Source organism: Oreochromis niloticus, linkage group LG14 (assembly GCF_001858045.2).
Source record: "Oreochromis niloticus isolate F11D_XX linkage group LG14, O_niloticus_UMD_NMBU, whole genome shotgun sequence".
Lineage (NCBI taxonomy): Eukaryota > Metazoa > Chordata > Actinopteri > Cichliformes > Cichlidae > Oreochromis > Oreochromis niloticus.
Window position 1 is genome coordinate 33814270 of NC_031979.2, and position 20389 is coordinate 33834658.

General features: G+C 38.1%; 2 protein-coding genes across 2 annotated transcripts; one reads left to right on the forward strand and one right to left on the reverse strand.

Moving 5' to 3' along the window:
- Positions 1-101: 101 nt before the first annotated feature.
- LOC100693927 (THAP domain-containing protein 5) lies at positions 102-4502 on the forward strand. Its single transcript, XM_003459451.4, has 5 exons — positions 102-329; positions 2198-2381; positions 2853-3670; positions 3788-3974; positions 4087-4502. The coding sequence occupies exons 1-5, from the start codon at positions 256-258 to the stop codon at positions 4204-4206; spliced, it is 1383 nt and encodes a 460-aa protein (XP_003459499.2). The 5' UTR covers positions 102-255; the 3' UTR covers positions 4207-4502.
- Positions 4116-14705, reverse strand: LOC100696150 (glucagon receptor-like). Its single transcript, XM_003459460.3, has 13 exons — positions 14577-14705; positions 14283-14390; positions 11815-11933; positions 11385-11491; positions 10922-11075; positions 10443-10602; positions 10234-10294; positions 9846-9915; positions 9523-9611; positions 8458-8596; positions 8302-8343; positions 7701-7793; positions 4116-6929 (listed from the first exon to the last, which is right to left on the reverse strand). Exons 1-13 carry the CDS (start codon positions 14668-14670, stop codon positions 6744-6746), a joined length of 1422 nt encoding a protein of 473 aa, XP_003459508.2. The 5' UTR covers positions 14671-14705; the 3' UTR covers positions 4116-6743.
- Between the last annotated feature and the right edge of the window lie 5684 nt (positions 14706-20389).

Genomic DNA, 20389 nt, shown 5'->3' on the forward strand with positions numbered 1-20389 from the left:
AGGTTAAAATTTATACATCGAGAAAAAGTAAATCAGTTTGCCAACTCATCCGCGACTCCTCAAGCAATGCTACCTGCTTCCTGTGGGCGTGGCGTCGCGCTCATTTGACGTCGCAGACTCCAACAGCTGATCGTCTTTCGTCACCCAAGGCGCCACGAGTTTACAACACAGCACGAGTTTCACAGACCTGTTTCACCTTGTTATGAACCCAGCGGGACACGAAGACAGCAGCAGAAGTCACCGTAGCGCTCCGAGATGCCAAAATATTGTTCGGTCCCAAACTGCAAGAATGACTCGGCGAGCGACAGCGACAGGAAAAGCTTCTACAGGTGAGCAGGTGTTTTAAAGCGGTGTTAGCAGGCCAGCTAAACGCGATGCTCAGATGATACAGGTAGAGGCGCAATCCAACTTCCACCAACTTTTTCCTGTTCGACGGGTTAGTTTCACAATGTCGTTTTTACTGACGGAAAACAACCACCGAGGTTAGAAAATCTCCGCACAGGAGACGCTTTTTATACGTTTGATAAGTTTGTGTCTTCTACTAATGACTTTGAAGGAGCCTTCATTTAATCAACACAGCACTTGACTTGATTTAACCCAGGCCGTCAACACGGTGAAGTCTCGATTCAAGCAAGCTTTTAATCAAGACATTTTTGTTTATATCAACGCTGTCTGATTTGTAGCTCTAAGGTAGTCTGGTGAGTTAGTTATATTGACACTTAAACTTAGTTGTGCAGAAGAGCAAGCAGAAATAGTGATGTGTCATCCTTATCTTTAAGCTGATGCACTCCTAGAGTGCAGCCAGTATCAGCGATACTTTTAACTTATAAAGGAAGCTTATGTAGAGGACAGCAGTGGACCAATATGCTTAATCTGAATACTTTGACAGTTAATTTTATTTATTTTTTTACACCTAATATTTTTAATTAAGTAGTTAAGTTAAAAAAAACACATGTCTGTGAAGGTTCTCAGTCATCCAGGTCATCGTAGTCTAAGGAGCTTGGAAAGAAAAGCGTCAGTTCAGAACTGAAGAAGCTTCTTGGATGAGAGGTAAAACGTCTTCAAGCAACTCAAAGAAGTCCAGACTAAAAGAAAAGAAGTCCTTTAAACTAAAAACACACATCTCGCAATGCTTCACCTGTTTTGAAGCATTTTATTTTATTTTATTCTGGAGACCTTGAATGTGCATGCTTGGAAAGCACTTTGTGTTGATTTCTGCTGTGCTGTATATGTGACAGTTGACAGTTGACACAAACGGGTTATTATCGTAGTTAGTTAGTTCATACTTGATTTGTTCAATTCCAATAAAGCATTTCATATATATCATTGTCTATAGGTAATGAGTCTTCTGATAACATCTGTGACCAAGAAAACTATCTGAAAAATATCTGACATAAAGACATGACACGACTGAAACATCACTTTTACCACACCATGATGATGTTCGTCTGGATGTTTATTAATTCCTACACGGATATTTGCAGTGTATTTAATTACAGCCATAAAATACCTCCACAGGATGCTCCTCTGCCTCACTCACTACAGCCTACACGTGTCTACTCAGTCAGGGTCACGTGACTTTACAATAACAAAACATGGCAGCAGAACAGGCAGGAGGGGGGAGGGGCAACATGTGCTGGCATGTCTGTTTGATCAAATGGGAGGAACATACTGAACTTCATGGAGAGAAACAAATTAAAGTATCAATCTGCCCACCCCTAGATTTTGTAAGTCGCTATAGCATGCAAGTAATTTACAATGAATTCAAAAGATGAAACATCCTACGAATGAAATAAACTATTTTAGCAATAAGAAGAGTACTTTAAGAATATTTCCTAACACCTTGGCTGTTTTGGGGGGTTTAGTTTTTTTTGTTGTTGTTGTTTTTTTTGGCTGTGTAATTTGAAAGGGTGATTCAGAACAAAAGTAAATATGAACACAGCTACACTAGCTGCAAGCTGCTGCAAGATGTAGTTGGTCAGAGCAAGCCAAAATGTGATGAGTCCACAGAGTCAGTCAGTTACCCGATCAGATCATATCAGATGCACTGATTCGGACTGTCCAATCACTGACATACAGACACAGAATGTAAACTGAGTTTTAGGCAGCCGTTTTCTTGTTGCACAATCATTTGAACAATTTCACTTGAAGGAAGTGTGATCAGTGTTTTACGTCAGTAATTTTCAATGTTTTCTAGGTTCCCTCTTCAGGACCCAGTCAGGCTGCAGCAGTGGCTGAAGAACATGGGACGTGAGAACTGGGTTCCCTCTCGACACCAGTATATTTGCCACGAACATTTTGCACCTTCATGTTTCAAAGTGCGATGGGGGATCCGTTACCTTGAGAGAGACGCTGTGCCCACTGTGTTTCAGGAGGCTGAGGTAAAGCAAAAAGAAACTAAACTTGATTTTTATTGTTGCAAAGTATCGCCAATTATTTTACTGAATGCTGAGATCTTGTTTTAAAACACAGGAAAGTTTCATTCCTCTACATGGATTTTAGTTTAAGCATTTTACCTTAGTTCATAAGGCTAACATTTGTGTCGAAGCCCATCTCTTGCATTATTTTAAGTAGTGATAGTGTTGTTGTAATTGTGGAGACTCTATGCTAGAGTCACACAGCATTTTTTTTTCTTTTTTTTTGTCTTGAACAAAACTAACCAGAATAATACAGAAGTTTATGTTGCATACCAGAATATACAATAACAAATATGTCATTTTATAGCTTTACCCTGACTTAATTGACCAACACATCTCTTCATCAGCAACGTGTCAGAAGAATTGTATTGTTTGGAAAAACTAAGTCACTTAGACTGTTAACCCTGTTTTATGCTTTTTGATTTATCTTTTTAGAAACGGAAAGCCACAGACAATGGTGAGAAGAAACCAAAGCGTCTTCGAACTAGCTGTAATCCAAGCGTATCGGTATCAGATGACAAGACCATGGTTTTTGACGCAGCAGACATGCAAAACACAGTGCACACTGTGCACCTGTATCAGATTGCTGTCGACCCATCGCAACAAGAAGAAACCAGCTTGGTGCAATTGAGTGATGTTGGAGAATCTGACTGCTCTTTTGAGCCAGAACTAGACTCACTGGCAACAGTAGACAGATTAGAAACGGGGGTAAACTTCCCTTTAACTGTTTTACACACAATAGATCATCTAAGTAACAGTGGGGAGAAGACAGAGGTTGTAGTTATGTCTCAATGTCCTGCTGGCGAAGGGCAAGATGAGCTTATGAATGAAATAACTGCGGCCATTTTAACTCAGGGACACAGGCTGGTAGTGAATGACTCCACCCTTGAGTGCACAGATGAGGCTGTGGCCTTAAGTGGAGTTGAAGATGTGACGCATACCACAGAGTTGTTCTCAGATGGCGACGACGACAACCATGAAACTCAAGTCATTGCCTACTTCGAGACGATACCGAATGTTTTGCCCAAAGACACCATTACCCAGTTTACCTTTTCACCAGAAACGGTACTATCATCGGCTCTGAGCTCCACACCCATCACATCCACTCTGCCTATAGTGTCCAAACACGCAGCACCTTCCCCCACATCCCTGGTCCTCACTATGGAAAGACTGGATTCTGAAGGAGGAGAGGGAGATGAAGGCAAGTCGGAGGACGACGATACAGAGCAAGATTACCAGCTCGAGGAGCACTGGTGAGTTCTGATGCTTAATTTTATTTTATTTATTTTTTTTATTCAATGAAAGACTCTTTCTTATATCCCCATGCTGTATTACAGATTTTAGACTCTTTATTTCTATTACATTATCAGCTACCACAAGAACAGTTTGAGTAAGGAGCAGCTGGAGGGAATTGTGTGTGAGCTACAGAAAAAGGTGAAAGTGCTACAGCAGCGGCACCGAAGACACCTGGAAAAACTTGTTGGACTGGAGAACACGGTCAGCCAGCTGAGACAAAGCAATCTGCTGAACGAAGAGCGTCTGCAGCTACTTGAGAGGGTATTTATTGGAATGAAGTTCAGATTGGCAGCTGTAGCTGTCTTCTAATATATCACTCAAAGTCATTTAAGTTTTTATTTAACTGAAATAATTTTGTCTCTTTGTTTCTCAGGCGTACGTACAGACCAACGGAGCAGTGTCTGATGCTGGTGAGACGGTCACCATCATCTATGAGGAGGACGATGCTGCTTACTTGTATACACCACTGATAGATACAGAGGCAAAGCTGTGAGGCCTGACTGACTGCAGACATCCCATCTCTGCGTCTGTGCCAAAAAAATAAATAAATGAAAGAATAATGGGGCTTAAGCTGTTGAAAACAAAACACTACAAAATTTTGTTCTTTTCAGTTTTGTCTCTAATCCAGAAAAAAATCTGTTTGAAATGTGACTGTGGGTTAGTCCATCTGCTGTGAACTTTCAACAAATACGGATCAATAGTGGGACAGTGTTGAATGTGTTTACCCTTTCAGCCAATTTTGATTTGGTTTGTGGTAATGTACATATAATTAAAATTACTTCAGTTTGGGTTCCCGCTTGATATGTGTAGTTTTTATGAATCAACATATTTATTTAAAAAACAAAAACAAAGATTATTTAACCATTGAAGTGCATTTTATGAGAAGGAGTTGGATATAATTATCACTGACGGCACTGAAAGGCAGGCTGGAACAAAACAAATGAGTCAACACAGAACACACCCTGTTTTCTGAATTGCAGCTTTGGTTCTTGGAAGTTTACTCTCATTTTCCATTACACTGAGAACACCATGTAGCGATTTGATCTAAAAGGCATTTCTTATTTATTTATGTGTAAATATGTGCGTGCTTGTCTCCTCCCACCTTTGTCCCAGAGATTAAATTCGCTACACTTTATTGAAGGATGCCCCAAATCCCACTTCATCTTCCTGTCTAAAAGAACTGATAGTGAGGGCAGGCATTTAACTAGTTTGTTGTCCCCTTGGTGGTGGTCCTGTCTGTTGTTGACCCACTCTGAGCTCACGTGTGTTGTCACATGAGGCAAAGTGTGACACAAGGCGTGGGTCATTATGTCAGAGGAGCCATTGTGCGACTCCCTTGGGTGACATTTCCTCGTCATGTGAGTTTTTAAAGTCTCAGAAGTCAAAATTTTAGTGGGGTTTTAATCACCTTGGAAGGGTTCTGAAGACTGCATTGTAAGTGGCTGACAGCTGGTGTCGTTAACCACCACTTCTTTTTGAAAATGGTCGTCCTTTCACTCCTCTGTCAAAGCACGCGCTTCCTTGGTCCAATAAGCACATCACTCAAGACTCTACAACTAGTCTTTTTATTATTCATGTTATTTCAGTTACAATCACTGTATGTTTTGGTCATTTAAATATAAACAGTATATCTAGTAACATTGTGAATATTATTGAAAGTAAATCTATAAGAAAAGTCACGAACACTGTTACATCTTATGTCATAAAACACACCAGTAGTCGGCCTAAAACAAAAATGTACATATTTAGGCCAAATGTCACATTTAAGCAACATTTCAAAATCTGGCTTTTAGACAACGATAATTTAAATGTACATTACCTCACCTACTCCACTTTAAAAAAGTGGAACTTTAAAGAGGACCTAACATTTTTTTTGCTTTACTAGTATTTAAAAAGAGAACATAAGTAGTTTTTGTTTTGTTTTTTCCCTTATGGAAATGAACATAATGCTAATAGAGAAACTGTGCTATAATTTTGTTCAATAAAACCTGTAGCAAATTCTGTATATGATGTAGAGTTGAGGCATTACTCAACAGTAGAACTGCCAGCAAAAGCAGCAGTTCATTAAACCTTCTGCTTGATTTCACAAGAGTGTGATTTTGGTTTCTGTCACTAGATGGTGGCAGTGCCAGTAAAATCTTACTGGATGGTCCATCTGGATTGTTAAAATTTTAAGTTAGAGGGTTTCACATCTTTACAGTGACTGATTGAAAGAGGGATTTAATACAGTCGAAGTGGTTCAGATAAGACCAACACATTACATTACTTTTTAAAATAAATGACTGCAAACAAGTTTTACCTTCATTACCAGTGTAATGTTGCTATGCAGTTAGTCTTGTTCTGAGTATTCATTTTTTGCTTAATTGCTCTCATTTGTCAGTTTCATTATAAAAGTGGAAATGAATGTTTAAATATGTTCTGTGGGGAATGGAATGAGCTAGAATTATAATAACTTGCAAAAGTACCTTGGATGGCTGCATGGAGAGTTAAGATCCAACTGTGGATATGCACAGTAAAATAGATAATATTGTTAATTGAAAGAAATTCACATCAGCTTGAATTGCAAAAGAAATAAAATAGTTATTTCCTCTGTGTGAATAAAATGAGAACTGCTTTTTTATGCTGCAGGATATGACCCTTTAATTGTCCACAAAGTGACAATGTCACTGTTTTATTTTATGTTTAATCAAGTGCTCAGAGAAGGGAGTCAGCTAAATGAGAAAATACTCGAGATTCACTCTGTTGCCTTGAGGAACTACAGAGCAGTCAAAAAATGCCTGATGCCTAAATACAGATCCACCTACAGAGGATAGCATAACGTAACCCTCTCATTGTGGAAGCCATTTGTGCTGTGAAATCTTGACCTTAGTCAAAGAATGTCTTGATTGGACATGCTAATTACTTAATATTTCTTAACAAATTTCAAACTATAAGGCCATTTTGAATTTTTTAGCAATACATTTCATTTAATATCTCATCATCCTCTCCTCTATCCCGAGTATGAGCAGCGACATGCCAGGAAGTTTTCACCTATTTGTCTCCCATCTTGTCTTGGTGGTAGACGTAGGAGTTAGGAATGGGAACCTGAGGGTGAGGAGCTGGTGAAAGAGAGGTGTGGAGCATAGGAGAGAGGTGGCTGACCTCTGGGCAGCCATCAGGTAGCTTGTAAAGAGACAGTTGGTGACACTGGGAAGATGGAGGCATGCTGACAGGAGTCTGCATAAAAATGTAAACATAACTATGAGCACAGAAAGGAAGAAACAATTTTAATTAATTTTATTTCACTGAATCAATGAACAAGTATTGTGCTGATTAATAGCTTACAAATGGCACATAATCAAAATGTGTGGCCTTGGGAAAGGACTAGGCTAATAATTATATTGCAGCAGGTATTATTTTCAAATATTAGCTGATAATCACATTTGAAGCAACATCAGTCTATTAAAATTTCTAGAAACTTACCAGCATACTGTGAAGGTACAGGCAAACCCCTAATGGCAGGCACAGGCAAAGGATAACTAGCTACCTTCTCTTACTTCTCTGTTCCTATGTAAATCATATGTTTGTAGCTCTGCCTGTTTTATTAGCCTTTATGCAAGTTTTCAGTTTCTCAATAACACAGCAAAAACCATTGTAAAATAAGTATTCACAGCATGTCATTGGCACTGCTTGACACTGGACCCAGGTCAAAATTGATCCTTTATCTGAGGGCTGGCAAACTTTAAATTAAGGCAGTGGCAATATATAAAGCTTTCAGTGACAGTAGGAGAGACCTTATTTCCCTAAGGGGACCCCTGACTCCACTCACTGCAGAGGCAAGACACATGCATGATCCTATTTAAACAAACCTAATAGCAACAATGAAAGCCACAAAAAGCACAACCAACTAAAGTAGGATGGTGATGAGAAGAGGGAAAATAACGATTAAATATGATGCTGATTAGCTAAATGCTGGTTGCTTCCTGAGTGCACTGTATTGACACCCACCTGCAGTGTGTTACTGCCACTATTTCTCAGTTCATCTAGGTAAGTCAACCACAGCTTCAGCCTCTGCCATGTAGTCTTTATTTCTGCTTGCACCTGTAAGAAAGGGGTGAGTAATGGGGGAGGAAAAGAAGCTTGAAAAAGGATAGTAATGAGAACTGAATTTGGAAACTTGACTTACAAACTGGGTTAACAACTAAGACAAGGAAGAGGCTAAACATTGCAAAGAGTGTTTGCAAGTAAGGGAAATATCTCAAATGCAAAAGCTAAAATCTGCATAAAATGAGTAACACATCCTCTGTTGAACATGAAGAACATTTACAAGTGACGCATGTCTTAATTCTTAAACTGTGGAACATATGAACAACATCAAGTCCAAGAGGGCCTGCACCTTTTTTAGTGTCACCTAGTCCCTTTTCACTGCAGATGGGCATTACATTGACTTACATGAATTTTTCGGCTGACCATTCAATTGAGCTAACTATAACCTGTATGCTGACCTTAAACAAGCCCTGCTCTAACCTTAAACTGAGGCGTCATTCAAAAATGTAATGATTAATATTATGAGCAATTTGTTTTGTCCACCACATCACATGCTACATACCTCCTTGTTGACAAAACAGTACAGGACGGCTACAAGTAAACCCTGTGAAGAGTTTGTATTAAAGGTCATTTAGTAGTGTTTTGCTATTTTTATCTCCAAATTATTATGATGGTGAATATTATCAGGCTAGTTGGATATGCAGATTCTTGATTATACCTGAAAAGAGTTGAAGAAGAGCTGGAAGAAGAGGTTGATATTGCGAAAGACTCCATCTGTTTGCACATTTGTCAACACCGCAAACACAACTTCATGGATCCCCAGCAGAGGGATCAGGGTCAACGTGGATTTGGCCAGTCTGGAGAGAAACATGAGAATCAAATGTTCCCTGGTGTTTACTTGTTAAACTGTTATTAAACTCACTGAAGCAGGACAAATGATATGCTTACTTTTGTAGGCGAAGGTTATATCAAGATATAACAGAGTTCCCTTACTTGTCTTCTCTTAATTACTGTCTGTATATGTGTGAGTTTTAATCTTTACACTTACACACAAGATTCTAACAAAAAAGTCTATCAATTAGTTAATTCATGTTTTATTTTCACCTGATTTTTGTAATTGCTAAGCAAAAATGAAAGGAAAAAAACTAAAATTAAACTAAATTAAACATAGATGAGCAAATTAGGTCAAACATTAGATAATTATGTCAACACAACAAGGAGATGGAAGCACCTCCACTCATCTTGTGCTGGAAATTCTCACTATACATAATGCAGTTCTCAAATCAGTAACGCTTTTCCTCGCCCACATTAGACATTCCACATTTACACACAACGCTATGGTTACTACACAAACTTCACTACTAAAGATATTTGTTACTGTGTTGATGCACTTCTAACTTGAATCTGAAAGCTCATCAGCACACACTCTCTCTGGAGCTCTCACTTCCCTGAAGACTGTATTAGTATTTCCAGTCAAGTTACTTCAAGTTTTGTTCAAATATTTATACTGTCAGATGTTTACACACTCTCACAGGTTTACTTGGAACACATAGAAATACATACTGTCAGTCTGTGTCACAGGTGAATGTGACAACACAGTAATTACACTCATTTCACTGACTATTCATGTTTTGACATATGTTAAAAAGGTTTTGATTGTAAGAGTCTTTCGTGTTATGAAAAATGCCAGAATGACTTTTTCTGCTGTGAGAATTGCAGCGATCGAGAAAAACTGTATCTTTTGTCATTGTAAGTGTTCATTACTTTGTTGTTATCTACATACCTGAATTTATAGTCAGTATATCTCATCTGATGGGCTTTCAGTTTAGATATAAGGATCAGAATGATGCGTATAAAGATGAAGAAGTTAACCTGAAAAGATAAAATAAGAGAAACAGACTCATTAGCATATTAATTTTGTAATTATTATTTTAGTCATTTTAGTTTTAATTTGAAAGCTGGAGGTGATATGTAGGTGAATATGATGTACAGACTGCCCCGCCCCCCCTGTAGGTCACAGGGCTGTTTATGGTCACATAACTCACACATGATTGTTCATAGTGACAAATTTACTTTATAACCTTTATATTTGTGTGTGTCTATTACCATTATGGCCAAGAGAATAGGGATACGAATTATACACCAGTAAGCCATGTTTTCATTTATCTCCCAACACCTGAAAAACACAGATGTTGCATGAAGATGATAAGCAATTTTTATTTACTTGAGCTCTCCATTCTGATTTCGTGTATTGTAATAACATATGCATTACTTATATATTACCATTACATCAACACTTTTTTTAATCACGGTAAAACCATGGAGAATTACTACAGAACGAAAATGGTGTTAAATCTACTGCATACATATACTAAAGCTATGACGTAGAGTGTAGTTAAGAGATTAAAGAAGAGACGAGAAAAGAATACAAATAGGTACAAGGCAGCACAATGTCAGCAAAATAATTATTAAAGAAGTCAAACTAAAAGTTCACCTTGTGTCTTCATACATGTAACGTACAAGAATCCAGGGAACGACAAATAACACTGGGGTGCCTGAAACAACGACAGTTCAGGTAAGCAGAGAAAATTCAGGATTGTGAGATTGACCTAACCAATTTTGGCATAATGTGAGCCAAGCCTTTAACTACTTCATTTCCTTTGTGTTGTATGTGGCTACTTTTGTCTGGTGTCCTTTGCTTACCCCAGCCTATCAACAGATATCCACCAAAAAAGTGGTTTTCAGAGAAAGCCATCAGTGCTAGCAAGTTGTGCAGATACAGGCCTTCCACGAGAAGCCAGTAGTAGTTGGCTCCCACACAGTAATGCATCAGCACTTGAGCCACAAGGCAGCTGGACAATGCCTAATATTTAAGTGTGTTTTTAGGAGGAGATACAAAAAAGTAGAATTAGGAAGTATACGTCACTTCTAACTGTTATGAATCTTCAGAGTCCCTCGCTATACTTAAGTCTATATGAGGAAATTAAAAAACTGCCTGGGTAATGAACACTCAAATTAACTCAAATTAATAATTAATTATCACTTAGTATTACTATATGTTAACTCGCAAGAATGATGAAGCGGTCCAAGGAAGGGATGTCAAATATATTCAACTATGTCATCTGTGAAATGACACATATGTTAATATCACTGAAATAATACCAGTTTTTTATGCTTGTAACCTGGTTACTGTTCACTTCAAAGACGTCCCTGTTGTCTGTGAACTCCAGGTAGGTTTTACCCAGTAGAGCATCTTTAGTCAGGATGGAGAGAGCTCGCAGAATGAACGACGCAAACAAGTTGCTGTGGATGTAGTTTCTGGTACAGTGGAGCTTACTGCAAGTATCACAAAGGTTAAATACTGTTAAAAACATAATAATCACAAAACAAAGTCAGCCTGCTAAACATGTGGCACATAGAGAGTGAGATTTATTTCACTTTTTGTTTCTAATTTTTTGTAACAACAGGGCTTATAGCTGCAGTGCTAAGGCTTGTGTAATTTCCCCATGTTTCATGGATTATTGTTGTTATGGTATTTGCACTTGCAAAAGCTTCACAGCTCTAGCTAAAGAAAAGTTGGTTTGAGAAGAAAGTCTTCTTAAATGCTACTTAGAGAAATATTCGAGTATGAGACAGATTACCTACCTGAAAAAGAGAAGAATAATCAGAGCCACACAGAGGCTGACCAGACTGAGAGAGTAGCCCACTGTGTACATGACCCGAAAGCAGGCATAAATAATAATTTGCTTCTCCTACACAGAATAAAACAAAAAGACAAGGGTGGGTTATTACTGTGAGGCCACTAAATATGAACCTACGTAAGTTCCTTTTACTAAATCCTAATTGTTTTAAAATCTGTTATTCAGAATAATTGTGCACTTTCAAATGGAAAAATAAAGTATTGATTCTACTGATTTTGCAGTTTCACACTTTGTTTTGCACTAGCTATCATACCTGATGTACCCTTGAATTTGCTATAATTTTAAATCAATTCTACTTTTGGTGACAGTTTTCTGATAATTATTCTTCTGATTAATTATTTTCTGACCAATTTTCTTATATGCTCCTGGCATACCTCCTCCTGTTGGCTGTCCTCAGGTTGGCACTGAGAATGATCCCTCCAGGTTTGACTGGAGTTTCTGGTGGCCCATTTGCCATCAGGGCCACACTCACGCAACACAAAGCCACTACGCACTACAGGAAAACAGAAAAGAGGCTAAAACACATGCCTGTGATTAAAACAATGCCTTTATCTGTGTGTATATAGCCTGTTGCTATGTCCATGTGTTTTTGGATAGCGATATTTTTTTTAAATCATTTATTCTCTGTACATCAATGCAGCAGATTTTAAAATCAAATATTTAACATGGGATTAAAATACAGTCACTTAATTGGACATTGGATAGAATCAATCAATCAATCAATCTTTATTTATAAAGCACTTTTCATACAAACTGTAGCACAAAGTGCTTTACATGGTTAAAAGCAGCCCACCCCACCCTCCCACTCATTCCCCGCACTGTCATTAACAGAAGCGGTCATGATACACACATCCCCCCCCCCCCCCCACACACACACACACACACATACATACACACACACACACCTAAAGAGTAAAATTGGGCTGGGTACGCATTAGCCAAGTGAGGAAACACTATCACAGGGAGCTGTCTGCACCGGGAGCCGATCACAGACCGCAGCCTCCAGGCTGGGCACACAGCAGGAGGGAGGCAAAGAAGCCCCCCAGCCAGGCTCAGAGGACCCACAGGGCCCCAGCAGCCACGGTCGATCACAGCCCCGGTGCAGAGAGCCCCCTCCGAGGAAACACTGGAGATATGACCTAATAAGAATATAAACAGGATAAAAAGATAAAATAAATAAGAGTGGGATATAATATAAATATAAGTATAAACAGAGTAAGAAGATAAAAAATGAATAAGAATACAATCAATCGGTATTAGGTAAAACTAAATGAATAATATAAATAGAATAACAGGATAGGATAAATAAGCATTAAATAAATAAACGTTAGGTAAAAGCTAAATTAAAAAGGTGGGTCTTGAGCCTGTTTTTAAAAACATGAACGTTCTCTGCGGCCCTGAGCTCCTCCGGCAGGCTGTTCCACAGTCGAGGACCATACCACTGAAAAGCTGCCTCTCCGTGAGTATATAAGGATAGAAGTATTGTTTTGAATATTTGGATAAGTATCAGTTGCAGTCATTTAACTCACCGAAGTCTAGAACCCATGGACATGCCCAAATAGTGGATTTCCTTTCTTGAAATGCTCTGCCAGATTGTTACTGCAGCCATCTTCAGTTGCTGCCTGTTTTCAGGTCTTTTTGCATTCAGTTTTTTACTGAATAACGCAAAAGCTGCTTTGCTCTGGTGGGTTTAGTTGAGGCGACTGACTTGAAGAATATCCCATTTCTTCGTTTTGAGAAGCTCTTGGGTTGCTTTTAAAGCATATTTTAGATCACTAACCATTTGCACTGTGAAGTATGTCCCCATCAGTTTTGCAGTATTCATCTGAATAGCAATGACTGTGAGCAAAGAGAATAGCCCTGTACACTTCAGAATTATTCCTGCTTCTTCTAAGAGCAGTCACCTTATCAGTAACCACCAGTGACCCGGTTCCAGTGGCAGCCATACATGCCCATGCCATAACATTATGTCCTCCATATTTGACAGATAATGCAGTATGTTTTGAACTGTTTCTACTCTACATATTTTCCTCTTCCCATCATTCTGGTACAAATTAATCTCGGTTTAATCTCTCCAAATATCAGTGGTTTTCCAAAACTGTGCAGGCTCTTTCATGTGTATCAGTTTGTATCAGAAGGTGTCTCTTAATTGTAGACTTTTACAATGGTACCTACCCTCACAAGAGTGTTCTTGACTTGGTTAGTTGTTGTGAAGGATTTTTTTTTAACAAAGGAGAAAAATCTGCATTCATCCAGCTTAGTAATGCTCTGTGGTCTTTCTGACCTTTTAATGTTGTTGAGTTCATTATTGTGTTCCTTCTTTTGGCACACTTAAAGTTTTTGCTGTCTTTCTTATAGGTTTATTTTGTTTTTTTAATTTTTTATTTTGCCATATAGATGGCCACCATGTCTGTGTGGGTTCTCTATCTACTGTAGGTCGCCTACACCTTCATCTCTTTGGACCTCATATTGAGAATTGTAGTGATAAGTTATCAAATACAAGTTCAACACTTGAAATCAACTCTGAGTCTTTTATCGGCTTAAATTATCACAACATAACAAGGGAACAGCTCTCATATGGCCATAAAAGTGTTTGTCAGTCCAATTATTTTTTGAGCTTCTGAATGGCTGTAATTCCAAAACAGTTAATAAAGTTTTTTATTAAGCCATTTGAATTGAATCACTAAAAGCTGAAGGTTTGCAGTCACATAGTCACATCTGAGTTGTTTCCTTTAAAACTCATTGTTGTGGTGTACTGAGAAAAAATTGCAGGAAAATGTGTAATTGTAAAAAAAAAACTTTACCTAAATGTGTATATATGTGTGTTTGCGACCATTTATACCTTGGTTGTACCAAGGTAGGTACCAGGGGCAGGGCACCTTGACTGTAGAGTTGGGTTGTCCATCTGACCAACAAGCATATTCGTCAAACATGCGACTGCATACCAGTTCTGGAGACAGAATAAGAATGAATGAATTGTGTGTTTTATAATCAGTCGTTGAGATGGATGAATGTTCTATAAAACTTTCACCATGTTTGCACATTTATTCTAAATTAAATTATTTAATCTTAAATTAATGAACTATGATTATATATGATTGTATATATATGATTATTGAGCATATGTGTGGATTACCGTTTGGTCCGGGTTCTGTGCTCATCCTGACCAGACACTCATTTCTGTAGCGCATCCATTCTGCCACCATATCTTCAACAGTCCTCCCTGACATACTCTACACACACACACACACACACACACACACACACACACACACACACACACACACACACACAAATGACCTGAAATGATAATTTATAGCCACTAAATACTAAACCCAACCTGTACCCTCAGTCAGACCCAACCGCTTAAGCCTAATACCAATTTTAACCCTTAAACCAGGTCTAAACCCACAAACACCTCTTTGAATGTGGAATGTGAAAATGAGGACTAACAGAAATGTCCTTTTGGTTTCAAATTGGTACATGAAGATACAAAAGTGAACATATGACAATATTTTAGCCTTACATTAGTCAACACTTGCATTTAAATTACATGACGATAAAGGATGCAAGTTCTGTGGCTTACAAATGACTGTGCTTTAAAATCATCTATATACTTTTTTCCTTTGCATGCTTTTCTTTTATAGACTTTTAACATTATTATGGATACTCTTAGACCAATGCTTACTGTCTGTTCACAATCTATATTCATTCTGGTAATCCCCACTAGGGCTTTTGGCAAAGAGTGCCTAATAAACTGGCATTTCACTGGATGTTGTACAGCTGCAGTTCTACAGCTACAGAACTTTTTTTTCAAGTATCAGGTATCGTTTGGCCATTGCTGGCACAATTAAATACTTTACCACAGTCCTGTCGAGTAGAAAGAGGATGATGAATATGTGAGAAGCCTTCATCATTCAGAGGTGCACCAGGCTGGCCGTGCATAGGTCACCACAAAGCTACAGAAGGTCATTCAGAGGTCATTAGTGAGTAAACAAAGATTAAATCAGGAAGTGGTGTAACATATTCTGTTCTCTACCATATTGCCTGTAAATACAGAAAAAAACAGTTTGACCCCATGAACGATTTTAAATGAATTTCTATTTGATCTGCATCCAAAAATCTAAAACGGTGGAAGCAGCATGCAAAGACTAACAGGAACTAAAAATGAAAGTGATTTCCATTTACTCCATGCTCTAACACCGTAACCAACTGTGGACAATTTTACAGCAAAATAGAAAAAACTGTGGTGGTCAACCCCACTGACTGACATATTAGCGGAGCTCTGCCTTGCTGTGGCACAAATGCATGGTTGTGTTTTCATTTATGTTTATAGAGTTTTTTACTATGTCAATAACATGTCATCATGTAATTCCAGCTGTGGAAATTTGCTGTTCTTCTTCATTAGTGAGATGAGCCGCCATAAAGTGACTCTGTAAACACATTAAGATCCCCAAAGCATCAGAAATACCCACACAACTACACATGAGCCCGCATAATACTGCACCCAACAGGTTTTAGTTTATGTAACAGGACTAGCAGGCTCATGCTTGCTCTTTCTCTCTCACTGCACACATGATGAAACACATACAGCTGTGTTCAAAAGCTCGCATACACTCATCATGCATATCATGGTCCTTTTAGGTTTTTAATGATTTCTTTGAACTGTTCTTTTTGGAACGATTGTACACCAAACATCTCTAATGACTTAAAAAACAAGAATTGATTGCATAAGTTTATTTATTTATTTTAGATTTTCTCTAATCCACATAGACGAAAGTATCAATACACCCACTAATAATATTTGGTTAAACATCCCTTACAAAGTTGCACCCAAACCATATGGTTTTGGTTGCCTTCAAGACACTTCTGATATAATTCTGTCTGGATATTTGACCACTCTTCTTTGCAGAGTTCATTTAAATTGAATGATTTCCTAACCTTTAGCAACCTTTAAGTACAGTCAACAAATTTTAAATATTGTTGAGGTTGGAGCTTTGGGAAGACCAGTGCAAAAATGTCATGTTAAACCGCTTTATCCATTCCAACACCAGTTTTATTGTGTGTTTGGGATCATTGTCCCATTGGAACATTCATTTGTGTCAAAGTTTTGACCTTCTGGCTGCTGATTTGAGGTGAAGCTGAAGAATTTGGAGGTAGCTCTCCTTCTTTATTATTCGACCACTTTGTGGATTGTACCAACATCGTGCTTGATAGCTGATGTAGCGTTCTTAGGTTTGAAAAGCTCACCCTTACTCCTATAAAAATACCTCTTGTCATTTTTAGGAAATAGCTCAATCTTTGTCTGTCATGCTGGTGTTCCAGGAGTTTTGAGTTGCTCCTGAACATCCTAACCAATTTGAACTCATCTGAGGGTGACAGTTTGGGTTTTTTCCAGACCTTTACAGGAAAGTGGTGACACATCCAATAAAACTGATGATCCTGGATTCTGCAGGAAACCAACTAATTTGAAGGAACTCTACAAATACTTTGAAGAGGACCTGAGGAGGAGAAATTTTGAGAAAAAAAATCGACACAGGATCTGTGGACATAAGCCAACATAAGGCTGTTGGTCATGGAAACACTCACACAACACTCTGAAATAATTTTGTCATTTGACATTGCCATGACAATTATAATTAACGATTGATAATTATTAGGAGCTATTAAACAAAGAAATATGACGCAGCCCCCCCCCCAAAATAAAACGCAAGGCACAAGTTGTCTTGTATAAACGTAATTGAAAAGTCGAAACATACCTCACCTCTGGGAAAATCACGTTTCTCCGTCAAAGACACGAATGTTAAACAGGTCTAAATCAGTCAGCAGGAACTGTTCCTTGAAGCAGAAATCATATTATGCCAGTGTTTATATCCAATCAGCGCACACACAACCTCCCTCTGATGACTCCCAGCAAATCCCACCTCTATATCTCCCTCTCTCTCTCGCTCTGTGTTCTTGTTTCTTAACCTTCGGTAATTTGTGTCCAACCAGCCTCGGAGGAGAGACTGGGATCACTAGCAAACCCCCAGAATGAATGTTAGAAACTATGCATACATCCATTGCCTTAACTGCCTTTCCAATAGACAAAGGGGGCTGGAGGCCATCACAAGTGTTACTATCAGTGGGTTGCTTGATTCTGGTTTTATTTAGTTTTTGTTAATTTCAAGTAAATATTGCTTAAACTATATTAATTAATACTGTACTGTACTAAATTGTGTACTTACCCTGGGAGGTATATATTAAGTGCTATATTAAGTGTACCTGCTCCTGCCAAAACATCTGAAGAAAAATATTCAAACCTAAAAGATAAAGAGAGATAAACTGTTTATTACTCTAATGCAGGGTAATGTGGCGTGGTAGTCTAGCTGTCACTGTAAAAAGAAAGAAAGAAAGATTTGTGGTTTTAACTATGGAAGTTGTAAAAAGAAAGGTACTGTTTATAGCTAGCTGGGGAAGGATTTTTACACACAATGCCTAGCTTAATTTACAATTTTCTTGCACAGGAGAATGTCAGCAAGAAGGAAAGACACATGATTATGTAATATTTAACTTTTAAGTAGTAGTACTATCAGCTCACGACACCCATTCATTTCATGTTTTTGTGAGAAAACTCTACAGCAAATGCTTCTGTTGTTGGCATGAAGCTTGAATAGAAGTCGAAACTCATCTGTTTAATTTCCTGGGTTATCAAAGGTTGTGCATTAGACCATAAATGCATGTATTGAAAATTAAGCAATCACATCTCTGTGGGAAGTCGGAGTGCTGCAGCACCCCCTGTCACAAAATTCAGTCATCTCAGCTCCTGAAAAATGCAAAAAAGTTGTTGAAACATTTTCAATTATCCAATAAGTTTACTGTATGTCTTGACTGCTGTGTCTTAAGAGGCCACTCAGTTAGAAGACTGTGTATACCTGACATGTTTGAACTGTTTATTCTTGTCTGCTGTGTTCAGCAGAGTCGGAGAGCGTCCACGGCTCTGCTGGGGCCTTTCTCAGATAGATAATTGAACTGCGTTAAAAACTGCAGGCCACCTGGTTTTAACTGCACCACAGACAATCCAGTATAAGGTTTGAAGATGGAAACATGGATTTTGTACAAAATGCCTGTGGTGTTATAAAGATCAGCAAAAATGAAATGACTGATTTTACAATAAATCACTTTGATGTTTACTATGTAAGAAACATTTAAACTGTGATAGCATTTTCTCACAAAAACATGAAATAAATGGGTACTGTGAGCTGATAGTGCTTTCAGTCTGCAGTTCTGAAGGTGGCTTATATGTGCAATGTCAACTATGTGCTGTATTTTGTCCATGAAGCAGTGTTCATTCGCTATTGAAAATCTTATGCAAACAAAGCTTAAAGTCTCATTACTTCACACAGGTCTTTCCCCACTGCTGGTGAAAACTGTATAATATATAGTTTGCATTTAGCCTTTCTAATAGAAAACATTACACAACATTTTCTGTTCAACCGGCATTTTCTTGGATGCAATCCAACTATGTCCTTCTTTGCTGTTTTTGTTGAGTCACATCACAACCCAAATGTTCACATAAGAGATTAAGAGCGAGGGAGATCTGTTTATTCCAATAACCATCCATTTCACACAGAATAATTAGATGCTAACTTATTCTCATTTATCATAAGAGACCCTGATAATGAATGTTTTCTATCGTAAGTAGAAAGGGTATGGTCTTACTGTGATTATTCTGGGGGACTTATAATTCTGGTATATTTTAATAGACTAAATAAAACTTTTTAAAAGAGCTAACAGTGGTCTATATGCTGCCATTTTTAAGCCTTGTATATCTTTACATTAAACTATAAGAATTGTGTATCTTACTTTATTGCATTTATTATGTGCATGCCTAAATTTTTTGACTGACTTACACAGTCTTTTCATAATTACTGCAGAGAATAAAACCAGTGGTGAGAGTGGTGTGTACCAACTTTGAATTTGTTAAAAACACATTTTTTTCTTAAATAAAGACAAATCTTGCTAATTTTATTTTCAACCACCAGAGGGCAGAATTATATTTTTTTTCCCTCTAAGTGTTTGTCCAGGACGCACTTTTAAATGTGACAGATTTATTTTTGCAGTAATTTTACAGCGAGGAAGGACAAAAATTTAACCCTTCCATACAGTTCAGGTCAAATTTATATAGAGTAAAAAATACTGTTTTGAGAAGAAACTGCATTTCCCCAGATGCCTGCAGAAACAGGCACCTGCAGGTCTTTGAAGGATCATGGGGGGAATCTCAACAGCATAAAGGGCCCCTCACATACAAAACTACAACAGCAAATCCATTATGTCCAATGACTTGCCACTGCGTCAAGCAAAGTGCAGCTCACAACAAGTAGGCTGTGCTCTGGGGGACAATTTCTATGAAGCACATTTGCTCGAGCTATAGGACCATGAGGGCACAGAGTACAGCACACTCGCTTAACTTAGCTGTCAGTGCAGCCCTTATCACTTTCTTTGTGAAGAGGCCAAAAATTTACTCATGTGTGGTGCACATGCAGCTAAGAAATAGAGGTCATAAATATGTTAGACGGTGTCTTGACTGAGAAAACCTTGACACAGAGAGTAGAGCTACACCTGTAAGTACAAACACATGCAATGTAACTAAATCATCTAAAAACATGCAAATTAAAAATTAAAAAATATTTACTCTGAGGTAACTGAAATTAAATTACCTGAAAAGTAACTGAGAGTAAAAAAAGAGACCAAAAGAGGTGTGGGGGATGGGGTCTTACTGCTATAATGGGACTTAAACTGCCATTCTGCAGGATGTGGGAAACATGTGCAAGTCGAACAAATGCAAGGAATCCCACCACTGATTTGATTGAAAGGACTACTTTAAAACAAGCACATTTTAAGTGTTAATTGCAATTGTGTGAATTGTTATTGATAATTAGAGATATTATGATTTTTCATGATAAAGCA

Bases quoted from the DNA above. Each gene is read 5' to 3' on its own strand.
- LOC100696150 (XM_003459460.3), bottom strand. From the start codon at position 14,670: ATGTCAGGGAGGACTGTTGAAGATATGGTGGCAGAATGGATGCGCTAC. The intron at 11,492-11,814 runs GTATGCCAGGAG...TATTCTGTGTAG, and splicing joins AGGACAGCCAACAGGAGGAG to GAGAAGCAAATTATTATTTA. The intron at 7,794-8,301 runs GTATGTAGCATG...CCTTTCTTACAG, and splicing joins ACTGTTTTGTCAACAAGGAG to GTGCAAGCAGAAATAAAGAC.
- LOC100693927 (XM_003459451.4), top strand. From the start codon at position 256: ATGCCAAAATATTGTTCGGTCCCAAACTGCAAGAATGACTCGGCGAGC. The intron at 2,382-2,852 runs GTAAAGCAAAAA...TTATCTTTTTAG, and splicing joins CTGTGTTTCAGGAGGCTGAG to AAACGGAAAGCCACAGACAA. The intron at 3,671-3,787 runs GTGAGTTCTGAT...TTACATTATCAG, and splicing joins TACCAGCTCGAGGAGCACTG to CTACCACAAGAACAGTTTGA.